This window comes from Podarcis melisellensis, assembly GCF_964234715.1.
Source record: "Podarcis melisellensis genome assembly, chromosome: 2".
In the NCBI taxonomy this organism is placed as follows: domain Eukaryota; kingdom Metazoa; phylum Chordata; class Lepidosauria; order Squamata; family Lacertidae; genus Podarcis; species Podarcis melisellensis.
This window is the reverse complement of record NC_138529.1, coordinates 82,438,212-82,457,374: the sequence shown is the minus strand read 5'-3', so window position 1 is coordinate 82,457,374 and position 19,163 is coordinate 82,438,212. Positions and strand designations below refer to the sequence as shown.

General features: G+C 46.8%; 1 protein-coding gene across 5 annotated transcripts in view; it reads right to left on the bottom strand.

The window, feature by feature from the left end:
• The window catches only part of COL7A1 (collagen type VII alpha 1 chain), a 103,140-nt gene that overhangs the window by 47,377 nt on the left and 36,600 nt on the right, over positions 1-19,163 (bottom strand). For all 5 annotated transcript variants that reach the window (XM_081900925.1, XM_081900928.1, XM_081900926.1 and 2 more), the window contains 30 exons: positions 18,875-18,901; positions 18,713-18,757; positions 18,346-18,438; positions 17,676-17,747; positions 16,163-16,198; positions 16,029-16,082; positions 14,204-14,278; positions 13,779-13,892; positions 12,980-13,006; positions 11,697-11,750; positions 11,237-11,299; positions 10,823-10,882; positions 10,548-10,583; positions 10,197-10,241; positions 9,423-9,458; positions 8,687-8,731; positions 8,422-8,457; positions 7,627-7,662; positions 6,673-6,705; positions 6,319-6,390; positions 5,521-5,580; positions 5,072-5,107; positions 4,476-4,556; positions 3,747-3,782; positions 3,491-3,535; positions 2,377-2,448; positions 2,244-2,288; positions 1,146-1,172; positions 1,007-1,051; positions 294-374 (listed from right to left, as the gene is read on the bottom strand). In XM_081900925.1, coding sequence (XP_081757051.1) covers positions 294-374; positions 1,007-1,051; positions 1,146-1,172; positions 2,244-2,288; positions 2,377-2,448; positions 3,491-3,535; positions 3,747-3,782; positions 4,476-4,556; positions 5,072-5,107; positions 5,521-5,580; positions 6,319-6,390; positions 6,673-6,705; positions 7,627-7,662; positions 8,422-8,457; positions 8,687-8,731; positions 9,423-9,458; positions 10,197-10,241; positions 10,548-10,583; positions 10,823-10,882; positions 11,237-11,299; positions 11,697-11,750; positions 12,980-13,006; positions 13,779-13,892; positions 14,204-14,278; positions 16,029-16,082; positions 16,163-16,198; positions 17,676-17,747; positions 18,346-18,438; positions 18,713-18,757; positions 18,875-18,901 — 1,587 coding nt within the window. The remainder of the gene's footprint in view (positions 1-293; positions 375-1,006; positions 1,052-1,145; positions 1,173-2,243; positions 2,289-2,376; positions 2,449-3,490; positions 3,536-3,746; positions 3,783-4,475; positions 4,557-5,071; positions 5,108-5,520; positions 5,581-6,318; positions 6,391-6,672; positions 6,706-7,626; positions 7,663-8,421; positions 8,458-8,686; positions 8,732-9,422; positions 9,459-10,196; positions 10,242-10,547; positions 10,584-10,822; positions 10,883-11,236; positions 11,300-11,696; positions 11,751-12,979; positions 13,007-13,778; positions 13,893-14,203; positions 14,279-16,028; positions 16,083-16,162; positions 16,199-17,675; positions 17,748-18,345; positions 18,439-18,712; positions 18,758-18,874; positions 18,902-19,163) is intronic.

The window sequence follows — 19,163 nt, the reverse complement described above, 5'->3', positions numbered from 1 at the left end:
TTGAAATTCCAATTTCTCCTGTTGAAATTGGAAGAAGCATTCTGCTGTAGCCAATAGAACAGATTGCAGTTTGTGGTTTCTCCCGATATAGATGAGACACAAGCCCCCAAAAGTTCAGCAATCCCTGCAGTAAACAACAGGAGATGAAGCCATTCCAAACCTAGAAACCTGCCCTTCATCCCCTTTATATCCAAAGTTTGTTTCTTCTCCAATGGCTGCTCTACATTGCCTCAGTCTTAGCTTGATGAGGTTTTGGGTATCCTCAGATATAACTCCAATGAACTGGCACCTACTCGTTCTCCTGGCAGGCCAGGTAAACCAGCATCTCCTTTGACACCTTTCATTCCATCTTCTCCAGGGTCCCCTGGCTCCCCCTGTAAAGGAAACAGCGGTGCAGTGAGTGAGGAAACAACAACGGCATGCCCTCGCTTCTCATTAACCAATATCCACAGAACTATTTCTGAAGAATGCCCAAGGGTGATTGATTTCTCTGAGGGTCAGACTGGACATGATGCTCAAACGCCCATATGGGATTTCCTTCCTGTGTAAAGAGCAGAGGATTGTAGTACAGGGGGAAGGTTAATCCCCCTCACACACACCTCCTGTGATCTTGATTATTTATCAGCTCCTCTGGAATCCAACCCCCTCCTACCACCTGCCTCCTGCTCCTTCATCTCTGTGCTGCTGCGAAAACATACAGGCAGCATTCCAGAGCGAGGAGGGCTTATCTCCCTTTCGTTGTGGAAAAGAATCAAGCTTCTGTTTTCCTCTGCCTCTTCCTCCCCTTCTGCGGATTCCTCTCTGCTGGCCATGTCTCTGACACCATGTTAAATGCAAAAACATTCAATGTTCTGTCTAGTCTAGCCCCTAAGCAGCATCTCTTTGCAGGACATAACTGTTGGGATTTCCGCTCCCACCAAGAATGCTGGCAGTCCAGAGGCCGCCATCTTCCCGCCACAGTTCCCAGCAGGTGGGGTGGATGGGATCTTGGAGCCAGATCACTCACCTTCTCGCCTTTTTGTCCTCCTCCTCCTCCAGGTCCTGTACCAACCTGCAGAGCAGAAAAGAGGAGGGGTATGTTAGACACTTGCAAAGTCAGAGCCAAAGCAAAATACTGCCTCTGGGGAGGGAAACGTGGAACTTACTGTCTGGCCTGGGGGTCCAGGCTGACCCTGCAAGGGGAAGGGGGTAAGTGGGAAGAAGAAAGGAAAACAAAGATTCAGCACTATGTCCCAGGCAAGAGCAAAGATAAACATCACATTTGTTAGTAAGGAGGATGGGGAGTCCCTGATGCACACCATAAAAAGCACACATTCCTGTATCTCCAGCGGGCATTGAGGGCTCCAGGTTTCTTTCAGAGAGGTAATGCTGGACAAGAAGGGCTGGGTGTTCAGAGATGGCCAGCTAGTTCAGCCTCCTCTGCTTGGATGATTAATGACATTTATATCCTGCCTTTCTTCCATTTTAGGATTTTAGGAAGCTTTCCCAGGTGATTACCCATTCAGGCACTGATCAAATATTGAGCCCCAGCAAGGCTGCTGCATCATTAGCCTTCAGAGTCATTTCCCTGGGAGGCAGGCTGCCAACTCCAGCACCAGCATACGAAGAATACGAAGCACCCATTGCCAGGATTTGCCCTTATTAGTGTAATGTGAAGAAGCGCGACAGCATCTTCAGTGACAAAAACCTTTGGGATGTGACCACAAACAGATGGCACTGGAGGATGCCACACTGAGCGCTCAAGGAAACAGAACGGAGCCAGAACTTGTGTAGGCCAAGAGCTTGGGGGCACAGGAGACTCGGCCTGCCAGTGTGGACACAAGGAAGGGAAATAGATTTGAACGAGGAGAGTGGAGAGCAAAAGCCAGCCCCTGTAAAGGCACTGCTGGGAGGTTCTGAATGTTCACTGCATCTATTTTATACAAGGATCTGTGTGTCTGTGTGTGTCTGGAAGTTCCCATGGTCAGGAAGAAACATGGAGGCAGCTTGCTGTTGTAATAATACTAATACCAATACTAATTTTATTTGTACCCCATCCATCTGAATGGGTTGCCCCAGCCATTCTGAGTGGCTCTGTATTAAGATAATATGTTTGTTTTGCAGCCCTGTTTGGTGCCAGTAACCATGCTCCTGTCCGTTCTCATCTGGAGCCCACAGCAAGGTCTAGGCCTCTGGGCAAGATCTCAAGCAGACGACACAGATTGGCTAGAGCAGCCCTTAGTGGGAAAAGCACAGCTACTCACAGGATCTCCTCGGTCGCCCTTTGACCCTGGTGCTCCAGGACTGCCCTGCAAAGGGAAAAAGCAACATAGTAAAAGCAAGCCTGGGGTAGGTGAGTGCTGCAACCGAGTCAAGGGGTGCACAATGGGCTCTTACATTTCTCCCGTCTTCACCTGGGTCGCCTTGGTCCCCCTTCTCGCCAGGGAGCCCTCGGCTTCCTGGCAGACCCTGTGATGTGAAAAAGAAATGAAAATAATCAGAACATTATCAGGTAGCCAATATCACACTGGGAAAGGCCTGGGGCATTGCCTTGTGGAACTGGCTAATTGGAGTGAGGCTGGACTGGGAAACTAGTCAGTGGAAGGGGGCAATCAGAGGGCCGAGGAATTCAATGCTGTGTTGAAAAGGAAATTCTCCAACTCTATCTAAGGAACAAGGAGGATCAATAGAGTCCAAACCTTCAGGCTACAGGCCACCCCCCCAAAAAAAACCACCAATCAGCGCTGCTTATGCTAGTGGTTTTCAACCAGTGTGGTGTGGAACCTTGGGGTACAGTCAAGCGGGTACTGCAGGCAACACTGGACTCTGTCCCTCTCTCCTTCCTTCCCTCCTCTGATGCCCTCTCGCATCTCTGCCTCCCAAAGGCTTGCACAGCTGTTTGTTGTAGCAGCCCTGGCTACAAGCTCCCCAAGCGAATGATGCCTCTGGGGCTGGCCAGGGGGTGTTTCCCAGGCCCCTGTGGGGCAGTATGAGGACGTTCCTCTCTTTGGGGCAGGGGCATCAGCTGCAGCTGCCGAGAGGGCTCCCAAAGAGATGGGAGAAGAGGCTGAGGGAAGACTCCACAAGGGAAGGTGTTCAAAAAAGGGTGAGAGGCTGCCAGCTCTGCAGGCAAGGGGTGACACAACTGGGCTCCTGAGCCCCACAGGGGTGCCGCAGAAAGAATGTAGTTGGTCAAGGGAGCCGTGGACTCAAAAAGCTTGAAAACCTCTGGCTTATGCTAATATGTCAACCTTCCAGGCTAGGCCCATACAAGAAGCAAAAGATTGCACAGCAGCTCTTCTGCAATGCCAAAGCCCAGGCTCAAAGGACGGAGTTTTACGCTGTGACACTGAAGGGATGGCAAGTCAGTGCTGGCAAGTCATCTCACCCACAGCCCCCTGCTTCAGTGTTTACAGCATCCTGCATCTATGTCTCCATGACTTTTCTTAGAAATAATTCCCAACTTCATGCCACACATCACCTGCTTGGGCAGTGCTTCCACTGTACTTACCCGCAGACCCCTCTCTCCAGGTTTGCCCAGTAGACCTGGTTCACCCTTGGGAGAGAAAAAAAAAAGAAGAAATGAGAGAGGGCTAAGTACTTGAACGTGATTTTGGTATTGCATACATTATGTGTAGCCTCTATTTAAAGAAATGGACAGTTGGTGGAGTATAAATCTCTTATTTTTGCATCTTGCCTTTGATCAGTAAAAGAGAAAGCAGGAACATCAGAGTGGGCAGGTGGCAAATTGAGAAGTTCTTACTTACTGGGGTTCCTTCATCTCCTTTGTCACCTCTTTCACCCTAGAAGCAAAGAATCCACAGCAGAGAAGTTGTTTCCATCCTTCTTATTATCACCGAAATACAACCACACCTTCAGCAGGCCCTGTGTTAAAGCCTAAAGGTAAAGGTACCCCTGCCCATACAGGCCTGTCTTGCCAGACTCTAGGGTTGTGCGCTCATCTCACTCTAGAGGCCAGGAGCCAGTGCTGTCCACAGACACTTCCGGGTCATGTGGCCAGTGTGACGAAGCTGCTCTGGCGAACCGGCACCAGAGCAGCACATGGAAATGAGTTTACCATCCCGCTATAAAGTGGTACCTATTTATCTACTTGCACTTAAGGGTGCTTTCGAACTGCTAGGTGGGCAGGAGCTGGGACCGAACGATGGGAGCTCACCCAGCCGCGGGGATTCGAACCGCCAACCATGCGATCGGCAAGTCCTAGGCGCTGAGGTTTTACCCACAGCGCCACCCATGTCCCTTGTTATTAAAGCCTAAGTACCCTCAAATGAATTAAAGCCTAAGTACCCTCAAATGAATCTACTTGTTAAGTATGCACATGCCTTGCCCTGTTGCAATCTAAACCAATAAGCCAGTAGCATGGTCACCATACAAATGCATGGCTAAAAAAAAAAAAGTTGGTACTCAAAATGCAAGTTTAGGATAAAGGTAGATCCCAGGTCTGAAAAAGGTGAAGTCTCTTTTCTCTTACTCACCTCTTTTCCTCTCTGTCCCATCTGTCCAGTAAGTCCAGGTCTTCCTGGTTCTCCTCTCTCACCTGGGTCTCCTGGGTCACCCTAAGCAAGAGAACCATTGGGCAAGGAAATGAACATGACATTAATACAAATAATGTGGGATCCTAAAGGAGCCCCAAACTGACCACCAGACACTGGAACACTCTTTGAAAAAGCTAAAAGGTGCTTCTACCCCCAACGCTTACTCAGCCTGCATAGAACCACTCTCTGAGAGCCAGGATAATGTGTTGGACTTGAACTGAGGAGGTTGAGATTCCTGCTCTGCTATGAAGCTCACTGGCTGGGACTCTAGTTCCCAGCCCCAGCCAGCATGAGCAGTGATGAAGAATTATCTGAGTTGTCATCCAGCAACACCTGGAGGTTCACTGGTTCCTTATCCCCACATTACATACTCTCTCTCTCTCTCTCTCTCTCTCTCTCTCTCTCTCTCTCTCTCTCTTACACACACACACACACACACACACACACACACACACTATAACGATGCAAGCACCACTTGCCTAGCCCAGACTTCATCAGCACCCTTTTGCTCCCTTCAGCCAAAGCACAATAATTACCTTTGCACCCGTCTTGCCAGTCAAACCAACAATCCCCTGTTTTGGAAGGGAAGAAGCAGATAATTAATACGGTTCTATGTCACTCAGGAAAGCAGAGGCTCCTACAAAGGGCGAGGCCACATTCTCTTTCAGATAAGTAAGGGTTAACACCATGGGGGAAAGGGGAAAAATAACTTTTCTTCGGACGCACAGTGCTAACCCTTCCGCATGAATATATAGCAGGCTGAGCAGACATGACTCACATCTGCTGCTTGTGCAAATGCTGGCAAGCTTTGAACCTACTGGAGGTAGGAGCCAAGGCACTGCACAGACACCAGCCCATTGGGTCAAATCAAAGAGCAGAGGCTGAAGAGATCCCTCTTCTTCTTCAAAAAAGAGGGGGACTAACAGAGTGCTGGTGCACAGCTGGTTGCCTGAACACAGATCCAGGAAATTAGGATAGGACTCACCCTGTCCCCTTGCTCTCCTTTTGGACCAGGTGAGCCTGGGACACCAAGTCCAGGCGGCCCCTAAAAGGAAAAACAAAGCCATGTCAGGATAAAAACTAGTTGAGGAGATGTGATGTATGCATCCTCCATGTAACACATGCACACTGATTTCACATATTTACTCTGAAGTTCCACAACACATATTAATAAGATTTGGGCAAGTTGGTCCTGCTATATGGAAAGATGGGGTTTCATGACCTGTAGCAGTGAACTATCTTTTTATCAAATGGTCATAAAAAGAGAGTTTCAACCATTAGTCAGATCTTGCTCAACTCGATGGGCACAGTCATTAATCATCTCAAATGGTAGGGGTTTGAAGTAGAGCCTGGCAAAATGTTTTGTGGAATGGAGGTAGAAATCCATCTTTTGTTCTCGGTTTTGGCTGGACAGGCAGCAGGTGGAAGGAGCCCTGTAACCTCCACCAAGGATGAGCCACCATCCTGCTCTGCCCAGCTTCCTGCCACCAAAACAATGAGTAAATTTTGCAACATTCTCTAGTTTGGCCTTATAGCATCTGCTTTTCTCATAGGTGGCCACACAAATCTACTACAATTGTTATTTAACAGATTTCTAGCCCGCCTTTACTTCTCAGAGTAAAGTTGTTAGGTTTCTGTCCAGAAATGTATATAATCCCTGACAAAGTTTGTAGCAGTGAGCATCTCAGTTTGGCTTGAAATCCAGACTCTGGAGTCAAAAGAATCAAGTTCTGCATGCTGCATCATCACACCCGGCATGCGCTGAGACATCTTGACCACTCACACGCTCTCCTTTGCTTCCGGCATCTCCTCTGGGTCCAGGTGGCCCCTCTGGTCCTACAAGGCCCCTCTCCCCCTAAAGAAAGAAGATAGCAACACAGCTTCAGTAGTTAATAGTGGCGATCTCTTGCTTCCCATACTATTAATGGAGATGAGCACTGCTGTTTTGTAAGACGCTCCCCAAATTGAGGGATGAAGCCACCAGAAAAAAGAAGAGTGTGCCACAACGGTGGGCTTGAAATAATTAATTCACAATCGTTTTCTCCAAAAGAATATATAGCAAACAGGGTTGTTTCTAAGCTACACTGCCTACTCTGCAAGTCCCTACTGAGAGGCAGATATGTTTCCATGCTGTTACCTTGTCTCCTTTGATTCCTGACTGACTGGAAGCCTAGAAGAGACACACAAGGGAAGAACCTGCTGAGTATAATTTTAACATTATCTTTTTTAAAAAAATGATATTTATTGAAGTTTTACAAACAAAGAAAATTACAGAATAAGAAAAGAAAAAAAAAGAAAAAGAAAAAAGAAAATACAAAAAAATATACAGAAATACATGAAAAATAAAAAAGCAGTTAAAAACAGATCGATCTTTTTGTGTCTTGTATTTCATTTACTTGTTTCCTGACCTCCTCACACCTCCCTTTTTTGCATTCCAGTTCACATGTTTAATTCAGCAAATCCTTTCCCTCTTTGTTTTTGTCTTAATTCTATATCTTAACATATTATAACTTCGTATTTTCATCTGGTTATCCATCCATTTTTACATATTCTTTTTAACCTTGTTGCTATAGCCATTTCATTTCAATCCAACATCATTTTAACATTCATTATAATTTTAACATTATCAACCCATGGAAAGGGACTTACTACCCACTGGTTGCAAGCTGTGCGCAAAGCAGGAAGGGAGGCCAGGATCTGCCCACTTCAGGGTGAGGAGGTGATGAAGCTTTCCATCTGCACATTAGCTGTGCAAGATGGTGAAGGGGTGCAGGTGGCATAAAAAGCCTCCCGTCTGTTTTCCACCCATGCAGCAACCAAGGTGCCTCTGTGGGGTGCTATATGCACGTTCTCACACATGGCACACAACTGAATTGCTAGTTACCCAGTTTGCTTACAGTATGTCTGAGAAGCTAATGTAAAGGTGGAAATAACTCAAGGAGAGGGGATGAGAGATTATACATTGGCCACTATTTCCAGCCCAGGAATAAAACCTGGTGAAAACCTTTCCGAACAGTTATCCTCTTCTCACACAAAAATATGCGGTAGTCATTCATGTGCAACTATGTGGGTTCAACAAAGGGGCACTTACTGGTTTCCCGGGTAGTCCAGGTTCCCCTGGGTCTCCCTGTGGAAGGAAGTGACACAGGAGGAAGGTTCAGGAAGTATAGCAAAAATAGCAACACACTCTTAGAAGGGTTTCACTCTGACTAGGGACTTCACTGGCACCAGACCAAGAGATGCAACTTCAATACCCCGCTTGTCTCACACTAGTGGGGGTCAGCACCCCAGGAGCCAATTATTTATGAACCATGAAAGATATTATGAGGTGGCCAAAAGAGCAGAATTTAACCAATATATGCAATTAGTAGCACTGGAAACAGCTCAGTTCTCACTCCTCAGTGAACTTGTCAAGCTTTTTTTGACTAGGAGAACCAACCAGGCATTCTGAATTCTGAACGCTGTGGGCCAGGCCTGCACAATTTGTGGCTCATGTCCAGCTGTCTCCCAAGGGCTTGATGAGCCTCAGTTTCCCCGCTTGCCTAGAACTACAAAAGCAAGGGGGTCGCAATGAATCTGGCAAGCCATGTGGTTACATTTCTATCCAGCCTCCGAAAGGAGACGAGCCCAGGAATTAAAATCCTCAGGGTAGGCCTCTGTGGGTAATTTGGCTGCCCTCAGAGGTCTGTGGGACAGTGACCAGGCTCTGGAATTCCCAACCTCGGGGGGGGGGGGGTTGTGCCTAGCCCCAACTTTAGGGATATTCAGAAGACATGCAAAGGCTTTTTACCCAGAATTTTGGAAACGTTTGATTACTGTTCAACATATGTTAATTATTTCACTCGTTGTATTGTTTTAGTTGTTCATTATTTTAAAGAGTCCTTACCCTTTCTCCTCGAAGGCCAGGCGGACCTTGCAAGCCCTGTTCCAAAAAATCAAAGGGAAACATTCATCACAAATACGGCAACACCCATGGATCTCACCCTGGCAATACCAGTTATGCTTGCAGCAGTACTAACTACATTCTGGAGTAGCCAGATGGGCATATACAGAGGGGCAGAATCACCAGTTGGTTCCTGTCTAAATGCTGGTTCCCGTCTAGATTCTCCAGCAGGGTCAGCTACTGAGCCTAAGGAGAGACCCATACTTACATCTCTGCCTGATGGACCTGGACGACCTGCGGGTCCTTGCTCTCCCTGGAACAAGGGAAAACAGGGAAGTTAGTAGGGCCAAGGAGATTATTTGCACCTGTGCAGGGAAGTTGTCAGCAGGTGGCTCAAACAATCCAAGTCCTGGATCTTTTGTGCTGGGCTCCAGATTTCTTGCCTCTTCCCCACTTTTTTAAGCTCTTACTTTTTAAAAAACAGCAACAACCCTTCGTTTAGAGGACAGCTAGGCTTTGATCAGAGGCCTACATCTGTGCATGCGCATGTAAATTAGCATACACAAATTTTATGCAGATTTGTGGAATGGCCACATGCCCCGAGTGATTTGAAGTACATAGGAATGTCCCTGCAATGGAGTCTGGACAACACTCAGATTCACCACTGAGGTCTAAGAACAGAACAGCTCTTCAACAGCAGCTCCTTTCCACAAGTCCCTTTTCCCTCATGGTCAGGGTGGTGTACACAGGCTTCTCCCCACTTTATCACCAGAATGTGCTTGAGAAGCACGTTAAGTTGAGGAACACTGACTAAGAACTTAAGGAACGGGGATTGAGCCAGGTTTCCCTGGTCTAGGCCAAACAGTTTATCCACTAATTAATTTTGATGCATTAATTATTATGAATGATCTATACCACACCAACTTTCCCAGAGAGGGAAGTCCTTTGAGCACAGAATCTAGTGAGCCCCCAGGTACAGCAGGGCTACTCTTGAATGAATGTACCTTCTCTCCTTCAGGGCCAGGTAATCCACGGTCTCCCTACAAGGGAAAAGGAAATGAGAAAATTAGTACATGTCTGGAACAGAGTGTTCTGAAAAAAATGTCTTCTTGAGAGGAGCCAATGTCTACTCTTTTTTGTGTGGATCTGCTTCCGTTAGAACCAGGATACAGAATGCAGGTTGCTTCCAGACAGAGATGTGCAACCATCACTATGCCTGCATTACTCCTCCTGGGGAATCCTCAACCCAGATCCAAGCTCTTCCAGGTGAGGAAGGGATCCAAGGAGAGAATCCTAAGGCAAATACTGGCAGCTCCTCCCATACACAGGCATCTTACACAACACCTTACAATGTTACCTGCACACCGCCAGCATACGTAAAGCCTGTTTGATTCACACAGGTGTGTTCACCTCTCGATGACTATAGCACCAAAGCGGGAGATGCATGTGTGAAAACAACATCCCAAATCATACACCACAGACAGGGCTTTCATATCGCTCTGTTTGAAAGGAGGCAGTTGACACGTTAAAGCGTCAAAGGCTATGTAGAAAGCGATGCGACATCAAGCGATGGACACACATTTGCGAATCAGCTTTTGACTGATATGCGGCCGATTCATTTCACATGAATGCACGTCACTTGATGTCTCATCATGTAATACGCAGCAGCTGACCAAACCAAGTTGCTGGTTATCTTCCATCTCTGCAAAGAAAATTTGGTTCAACAAGATTCTGCCTCCACCTGTACAATATAGTCACCTTTCCCAATCAGAGCTCACCTTCTCTGCTGGTGGTCCAATCTCACCAGGCTGCCCTCGGTCTCCCTGTCACAAAAATAGTGGGCGTGTTAACAGCATTTAAGGGTGCAAGTTATTCAACAATGGATGAGGGTGCAAGTGTGGGTGAAGGGGCCCGTAGCAAAGCAACCAAGGAGTTTCTAACCTCTGTCATTGTTGAGGGGGGTTGAATTAAGAGTTTCCTGTGAAGGAAAAGCAACCCTATATACCAGAGAACTAGGCTGGGCCTACTGCAGAGTATTCTCTGAATGGGTGACAGCAAATGGAAAGAGTCAATGAGAGACATGTTATGGCCCTAATTCTAGGACACTTCAATGCTTTGAAAGTACCTACCTTGCTTCCTTGTTCACCCGGAGGTCCTCTAGGGCCCTAAAGACAAAGCAAGAGCATTTTACTTGGTAAGTGAGGAATCTGTCGTGTGACTCACGTTCTCTCTCAGAGAAACTTGTGCCTATTTCCCCAGACATCGTGGACATTGTTGGAACTGTTCGATCTTTTGCTGAGGCTCTGAGGCTGTGGCTCTTGAGATTGAAACTAATAATCTAGTTTTCAGAGGCTCTAAATCCCATCAGGACATAGCAGGAATTTCTTTTCTCTCAAAAACTCACTCGATCTCCTGGGTCTCCAGGCCGTCCAGGTGGTCCAGGAAAACCTTCTTCTCCATCCCCCTTTGGACACAGAACAAATAAGTTATTACCTATAAGAAACAAAAGTCCCACCCCTGCCTTTGGGTTGCATGTGATGAAGGGTGGGGCTAGAAATATTTTAAATAAACACCCATGAAATTCAAGTAGGCTACAGGGAACTGAGGGATTAAAAGCAAGAAGTATATCTGCACCACAGACTAATTCGTATCTGTACAACTCTTGCGTTAACTGTCTTGGATGCATCTGTGCAGAAGCAGAGAAAAAGCAGGTTTCTGCTTTGGCAGGGGACTGAGAAATGGTAGAGGAACACTAAATTATGTTCACCTACTAGCTGCTTGCCCTCAAAGTCCAAAGGCAGATAGATGGTTGTCTTACCTTGTCTCCTTTCTGTCCTGCGAGCCCAGGAGGTCCTCTTGGCCCAGGATCTCCTGGCATACCCTAGAGCACAAAAGGCAACACAAAAGATCTTATGTCCTTTGCAGTTCATATACTGGTCATATACGGTTGTTGTGCAGGGGATTCAGATGCCTTCCCTTGAAGAAGAGCTGCAGATATATCACATTTTCCCAGCAATCAAAACTCAACATTCCCCCCCCCCCCAATATGTCGCTATGCATTTGAATCCTGTAATCTTTGACAATTTTAAACTTCCCTCCACAATAACTGTCCAATGCTCCCGGACAATGTTAGCACCACCTCTATAAACTTTTCACAGCCCCATTCTAGTATTCCTCAAGCAATGTTCACACCCACATCTTTAAACACTGCATTTGCCCATATGCTCTAATCCTCTCTGTGGTTGCCTATGCAAAAGAATGGCAAAGGAGATACTCACTGGGAGGCCTGGTTCTCCTCTGACCACACCCCCATCTCCTGATCCAGGAGGGCCCTAGAAAGACAACCAAAGTGAGGCTCTGGACAGCTACAACACTGCAATCGCAATTTCGGCACAGCATAATATTACATAGGGAATAGAGGACACATTGTGCAACCAGTTACAAGCATGGTCTTCTCAGCACAATACAGCTAACTTGAAGATTGACCCATCCATAATCCTGGAACAGGAAGATTGTTCTGTATAAAACATAGGTAAAGCTTATTTCATACGGTTGTGATGTTCAAAGAAGAGCAGTTCAAATTGTAAATAGATGCAAGCAACAGTTACTGAGGTAGTGTCCAGATGTACAGTATATAATTTAAGCAGGAAGCCCATCTGAGAATGGCAGTAACCCCAGTTTAGTAAGATGTACAATTTTCTCTTAAGCTTAGATGTAAGAGAATTTTCCCATTTAATTTCATTTCTGAATTCATTTTGTGCAGTGAAAGCTTTGCAGTCTGAAATCTGTGTCTGAGCTTTACTAAACCTTTCCTAACAGAACAAACAGACTGTTTCGAAGTAGATGTATGCGCAAATCTGTGTTTCTTCTACAGCTCCTAGTACAACTGAAAGGAAGTGAACGTAAACATGTAAGAAACAATGATGAAGAACTATGAGATTGGCCAAATGTAGAAATTGCACTAAATCCCAGGTCAAGAAGAGAACAAAACTATCAGCATACATAACTGAAAGAAGACATTGGCATACCACTAATACACAGAGTCATTAGTCAGAAGGCAACGAAGACACTAAAATATGTTTATAGGTATGTATATGAGAATGTTGGGGTGGGCTAGTCAGAAGACCCAAAAAATATCTGAGTCAATGTGAGGGGGGTGGGAGAGAAACTGAGCTTACCTTGAAGGGGGGGGGGAATATACAAACCATGAGATAATCAGATAAAATGTGATAAACAAAAAGAGCTGAACACATATAGAATAAATGGAGGGCTGGAGGAGACAGGGCCATCCATGGTCTACAAATATACTTGATGATACAGCTCCTTTAATTAAGGCTAAATAATTGTGCAAAAGAAAAGAAAAAAAGAGAAAAAAATGCTATGGGTACCAGTATGCCAATATAGGATGTCTCTGCACAACGGCAGGGAAAAGAAGACCTTAAGCTCTCTCCCAGCTCTCCCATTCAATTGTTCTGCAATCACAAACAAAACAAAACTCCCAGGATCAAATATGCCACAACAGCAAGGGCAAAGCAGCCAGGGGAAAAGAAGGATCACTTACTCGCTCACCTCGGTCGCCCTTCTCTCCCTGTAAGAAAAATTGCCCACACGTAAGCCAAAGTTTTATGCTCAGTATTTCCAAGCGCCCCATGTATTCATCCAAATGCAGAGTGCATCACGCAAAAGCCATTTACAGGGTCCAGACGCAACAATATGCACATTACAGGAAAGACACAACCAAGAGGAAAGCTGGGAAACTCTGGGGGCCCATGTCTGGTAAGAAGAAACCGCAGTGACAGGGATATGCCTGAGAAACCCTGGGGTATTCAGTGAGAGCACACTTTCAGGGTCAAGGATGATCCAAAAAAATCACACCGTTGGGGAGATGTGGTCCAAGAACTTTAGCTATGTCACAGCAGGCTGATCGGATGCATCTCTCCTGCTGTTTGCTGTTCTACTGGTGCTTCCCCAAAAATATTTTTGCCGCTTGGGTTGCTTATGCTGCTGCTGGCCAGTCCTGCATACTTGAAGAGTGATATGAGGAATGTGAATACTGACAGAACAGGGAGGGGATTTGTGTGAGGCTGATATATGTGCCAGGGTATACGTATATCCCTAGAAAGAGGAAGATGAAAGACAAATGGCAAGAGCTGTTGCATAGAGTGAAGCTTGTTTGCTGTAAATTCGTGGGTTTGAACACATGTGTGTGCAGGTCTCTCTCTCTCCCTGTGTACACAGATTCACATGGGGCTGCAACACCTGCCTACATACCTAGCAAAAGGGGCAACGTGTACATGCATGGACTGCATAAGGTGCAGTTGATGAAACAACACAGCCATCAGCGAGAAGGGAGAGCATACCTTGACAAACTCGCCGGCAGGTCCCACAGGCCCAGGAGGTCCCACAGGCCCCGGAGGTCCAGGATCACCAAATTGACCCCTGGATCCAGGAATTCCAGGAAGTCCAGGGCTTCCCTTTAGGAAGAAAGAACGAAGTTAACAAACACAGGACCATTCCCACCAGTTGGTACCTACTTAGCCCACTGTGGAGGCAATTGGCTGCAATCTTCTGCACACCTGCATGGAGGTAACGCTCACCGAACATGGAGGATTGCAACACACATTTCACAGAAAGAGCAGCAGTGCTGAACAGCTGCAGGATGCTTCAAGAGATGGGGGCTTGATGTACAAAGGGGCTCAGGTTCTCATGCAGTACAACTATCCCTGCCTCCCCTTCATGGTCCCCCCCCATTCAACCACTTTCTTGGCTGTAAGATGCTACGTACCGGTTCGCCAGGCTCCCCCTTCCGGCCAGGAAGCCCACCTCCTCCTGCTCCGTTTACAACCTCTCCAGGCTCCCCCTGCCCAAGACAAAAGGCCAAAGGTCACATCAACAGAGTACAGTTCAGGGATGAAGCAGGAGGCTGCCTCAGTTTCTCTTGGGAGGAAATACAGCTATGTTAAAATGCGGTATGTGACTGCAAAAGCAGCGTAACGCCCACCAGCAGCAACTAAAAAACGTCATGAGCCAGTTTTCAGGGTCACCTAAACTTTTCCACATGCTGGACTGTTAAGCAAAAACAAAACAAAAGCAGAAAGTTCAGGGGAAAGACATGCCTGCAAGTTTTAAATAGTTTTAACAAGGCTTGGAAATGTTTTGCAACCAGGTGTCCTCCAAATGCGTTGGATGATATATAAGCTGCGCTGGCTGCAGCCAATGGGCTAGACTTGTGCCTCGGGCCCAGAATCAAAGGGTGGCTGCTGGATCAGTGGCAGAGTCCATATCTGCTAATGCATGGTGTGGAATATGAGCCACGCTCTTGCCTGCACCTTCTGGTTCAGGTTATGTAGTGTGAGCCACCCGACATTCAAAATTTCCCTTGAGATGCTAGGCTGGGAGACTTTAAACAGCAGGCAGCTTGGATCCACCTGTCTCAGATTATAGCCGTGCAGGTGACTGCTTCCCTCCTCACTGCTGCTTGTCACCAGTAAGCCCAATGGTGGGATTCCACTGATGGTGGGGGAACGACGACATGCTGCACAACACTGCTGGGGAGCCCCTCAAACATGGAGCTAGCCATGCCTGCTACAAGGTATGCTGTGGTGAAGGAACAAAGCCCAGTTTGATAATATAAAAAAATCAGATCTGTCCCTAGGACTTACCAAACATATGGGTCCTTTGTAAGGCAAAGAGCAGAAGTAAAGTATATTTATTACTAGCAAAGCTGGAGGCTGAATTTAGACTGCGCACGGTGAAACATGAAGGGTGCACAGATTTCTAGAGTCATCGACTGAGAAGAGGAGGCACTTTAAAGCCTACAAGCAATCTGGGCCTCAGCTGCCTGGTGCTCTCTGGTGTCCCTATAAGGAAGCAGAATCTGGGAAGGGCAGCCCTGATAAATTATAACAGAACATGTTGCAGTCGAAGAATCAGTCCCAGGACTCCCAGACATGAGGTCCCGGTGCTGTTGAACCTTGACTACCTGTGGGTTACAACAGATGCTGGTCCACTATGCCCCTGCTCTAGAGAGGTGGGGAGAGGGAGTGTGAAGAGGGGTGTGTGGGTGTGTGTGACAGTTATACCACCCAAATGCCAAATTTCAGAAGAGATAAGAAAGCGAGGGCTTTGTGTTATTCCCAAACCCGCCCCCACCTCACTATTTCTCCCAACCAGGTATCCTTCTCCATTCTATTCTAATTATTTATTAATTTAATTTTCTACCCCACCTTTTTGTTTTCTGCAATGAGCGCAAGATAGCACACATGGTTCTCCCCTTCCTTATCTAACCCTCACATCAACCCTGCGAGGCAGCTTAGGCTGAGAGGCAAGGACTGGCTCGTGAGCTTCATAGCCGAGTGGGGATTTGAACCCTGGTCTCCCAGGTCCTAGTCTAACACACTAAACACTACACCTCACTGGCTGTGGGACCCTGGTAGATTACAGAAACACAGGGTTGGGAAGGAGCAGGCTAGAGCAGTTTCTCCTGTCTAACTCTGGGTCTCACCATCACAGCACCTATGGCTTGGCAGTGCGTCTTGCAACACTGCCCTGTAGGAATCTAGGAATTAAGACCCCACCTGAGCCTTCTTGGGGGTAGTCTATGCACTTACCGGCTCACCTTTGCTTCCCTTTGGCCCTATTGGGCCAATCACTCCACGCTCTCCCTGGAAGAAAACGGTAAGGATAAGTAAGAGTCTTTCCAGTCAGTGAGAGGGGATCCATGGGAATCAACCCCTTTACTTACTGGGAGTCCTCGGAGTCCAGGAAGGCCAGGGCCGCCCTGTGGAGGAGAAAATAAATGCAGTAATGGACAGTAATAAAAAGGGTTCCCTCGCCCCAGGGTAGGAATCATAAATTGAGCAGGGGGGATGGGAAGATGACACATGTACAGCCACATAGTGCTGCAGTGAGATTTGCGCTGGGCTGAATGGGCCCTTCGGGTACCTGCCGACTTAGCGTTCTTTTAGAGCTGGGTTTTCTATTAGTGAAGGTTGCATGAGGCACAATCTGGCTAGAGATTTGCACTTGTAAGTAGTCCTAGCATAAGATCCCTAGGACTGGGGTCCTGCTTTTGGTCCTGTTTTTCAGAGTGGCCAACCAGTGGCCAGTCTGTGGGAAACCCACAAAGTGGATTTGACCACAAGAGCACTCTCCCTTCCTGTAGTTTGCAGCAACTGGTATTCAGCAAAATAGCTCAGTTTCATCTTTTTTATGAGGAAATTAAAAGACCTTAAGAGTGGCCAATGTCTGTTTTGGAAGGAGGACATTTCTTGCTTCCCCCATCTACTGCCCCCTTCCTTGGCTGGGGGTGATGTCCTCAAGCTATGTGTGGGTGTGAATGGATTTAAGAGCTGTTCAACAGGGGAACGGACTCCCTCGGGAGGTGGTGAACTCTCCTTCCTTAGAGGTTGTTGTTGGATCTGCCATGTATGATTTAGATGAGCTTCCAGCATTGGAGAGGGTTGGACTCGATGACCCTTGGGGTCCCTTCCAGCTCTTCAATTTTATTATTCTAAGATCAGGGATGGGGAAGATTTTGGCCCTCCCAGATGTTGTTGGACTCCATCATCCAGTTAGGAATAATAGGAACTGCAGTCCAGCAACATCTGGAAAGTCATAGGTTCCTCACTTATGGTATAAATGGACAGCACAGGCTGGGGCAGATTGAATTTGCAGGTAGCTAAGTTGGAGCTCTGGGTGATTAGTGGGTAACTGTTGGGAGCACTAAGCTGTGAACTCCCACCTATGTTCAACCTGTATTTCTGTAAATAAAAGCAGTGCTTTTTTTCTAAAAAGAATGTTTAGGGGTACTCTCATTTTCCTACTCATATTGAAATACTGCCCCTCAGTGAGGCCAAACAAAATGTTTAGGGGTATGCATACCCCTGCATCCCCCCACAGAAAAAAACCACTGAATAAAAGCAAATATTAGAAAATGCCAGTAAGTCCCAAAGTGACCTCATTCCAAAGGAACTCAGGCTAAGTACTGGAATCCCTGAAGCCTCTCATAGTTCAGATAACTAGGTGAGCACATTTGCAATTAGTCAGGTCAGGTTAACATCAGTCATGGCAATACTACAAACTTAGTGCAAGGAGAAGATAGCTCTCTTTGCTCAAGGGGGACGCATCATTCCTAAGTTCAAACTGATGGATGAAGACAAATAAATGTCTCAGTACAGCAAGGCATCATGGGAAATGGGAATGCCCCAGTGCGCAATGACAGATGGCAAGATGTTAAAAAGAAAAAAGCTGTTTACTGGTTGGCCAGAAGAACCAGGGTCACCAGGGCGGCCAGGATTCCCTGGCAATCCATCAGCTCCCGGGAATCCCTGGAAGAAAACAGAGCGATTAAGAACATGCCATTTTGAAAATGCCTTTTACGCTTAAGAATAAGAAGCACGTGCACGAGAACATACACACAGGCATAAGTCGTTCTTTACCATGGGCATCTGCTTGTTAGGGTTTCAATCTTAATTATATTACTCAGAGGTAAATCCCACTTATTCCAGTAGGAAGCATGTCTAGGATTTCAGTCCTAGAAGACTAGAAATGAAAGGGATCACAGATCATCTAATTTGTTCTTTACTTGAAAGGAAGGGCCTGTTACTCGCCAGGCCCTCAGTGAGATCCAAATAACAAAAGCAAAAGGACTGCAGAGCAGATAGCTCCAGGTATCCCAAGCAGGCAATTTATTGCAACAAGCTCCCATAGTCTATTCATCTTGCAGGAAAGGGAGTTCATCAGTAGAGGCACCATAAAGCTAAATTCTCTAATTTAAGATGAACCCAGAGGGATTCTCTGATCTTGAGCAGATTGATGAGGAGGAACAAGGAAGGCTTCCTGCCCATAAAAGCTCCATCATTCTTTGTGTTCTGCTCCCTCCTGAGTAAAATATTCAAGACTACATGAGATGCTGTGAGTACCTACCCTGTCTCCTTTCTCACCCCGCCGCTCAGTGACATCACCTGGAGGACCCCGAGGTCCTACTGGGCCTGGAGGACCTGGGATCCCATTGCGCCCCTGAAAAAAACCGAAGACAAATAATAGGATTTGTTTTATTTACAAACTGCCTGGTTGCTGTTGTGGCTTTCTCCCCCAAATGCTTTTAGTGGTGGGAGCTATAACCTGCCTGAAATACAGGCTGGGAGGCTGCCAAGGTGTCCCCCCCCCCGCCTCGCCCCCAATAGTCTGAAAAGGAAAGGGCTCTAGTCAAACCAACAGCACCCTAACAAACAAGATGAGCTCTACTCCATGCCATACAGCCCAGGGACCCACACAAAAGAGCAGACATTACCGGATCTCCAGAAGGCCCAGGAAGTCCCATGCGTCCTTTCCGTCCCTGCAAAAATGATCAGAGAGATTAACTGCAGTTTCCACCCCCAGGGACCAACCCTCTTTAGGCCCTAAAAGGACTTCAGTGTGAGATCACCTTCCTTGGGAAATCTCAGATACTCACAATCTCACCAGGCTCGCCCTTCTCACCCTGCAGGAAAAGAAAAGAGAAGCCCCAGTTTGCACGCAAGAAGAAACACCTCAAAACATTTCCCTGCTTCTCTCTGGGCAACTTCTAAGGAAAAAACTCTTGGGAAGTGGTCAAATGGTGCGGAGATCTCAAAGTATAGGGTGGTATATAAATTCAATAAATAATAATAGCTTTGGGATTGGCCTACAGCTACAGTGGGAAACAGTGCAGAGCCATTTCCATGCCTGCCAAAGTCCCTCCGATTCTCCACCTGCCTTAGTCA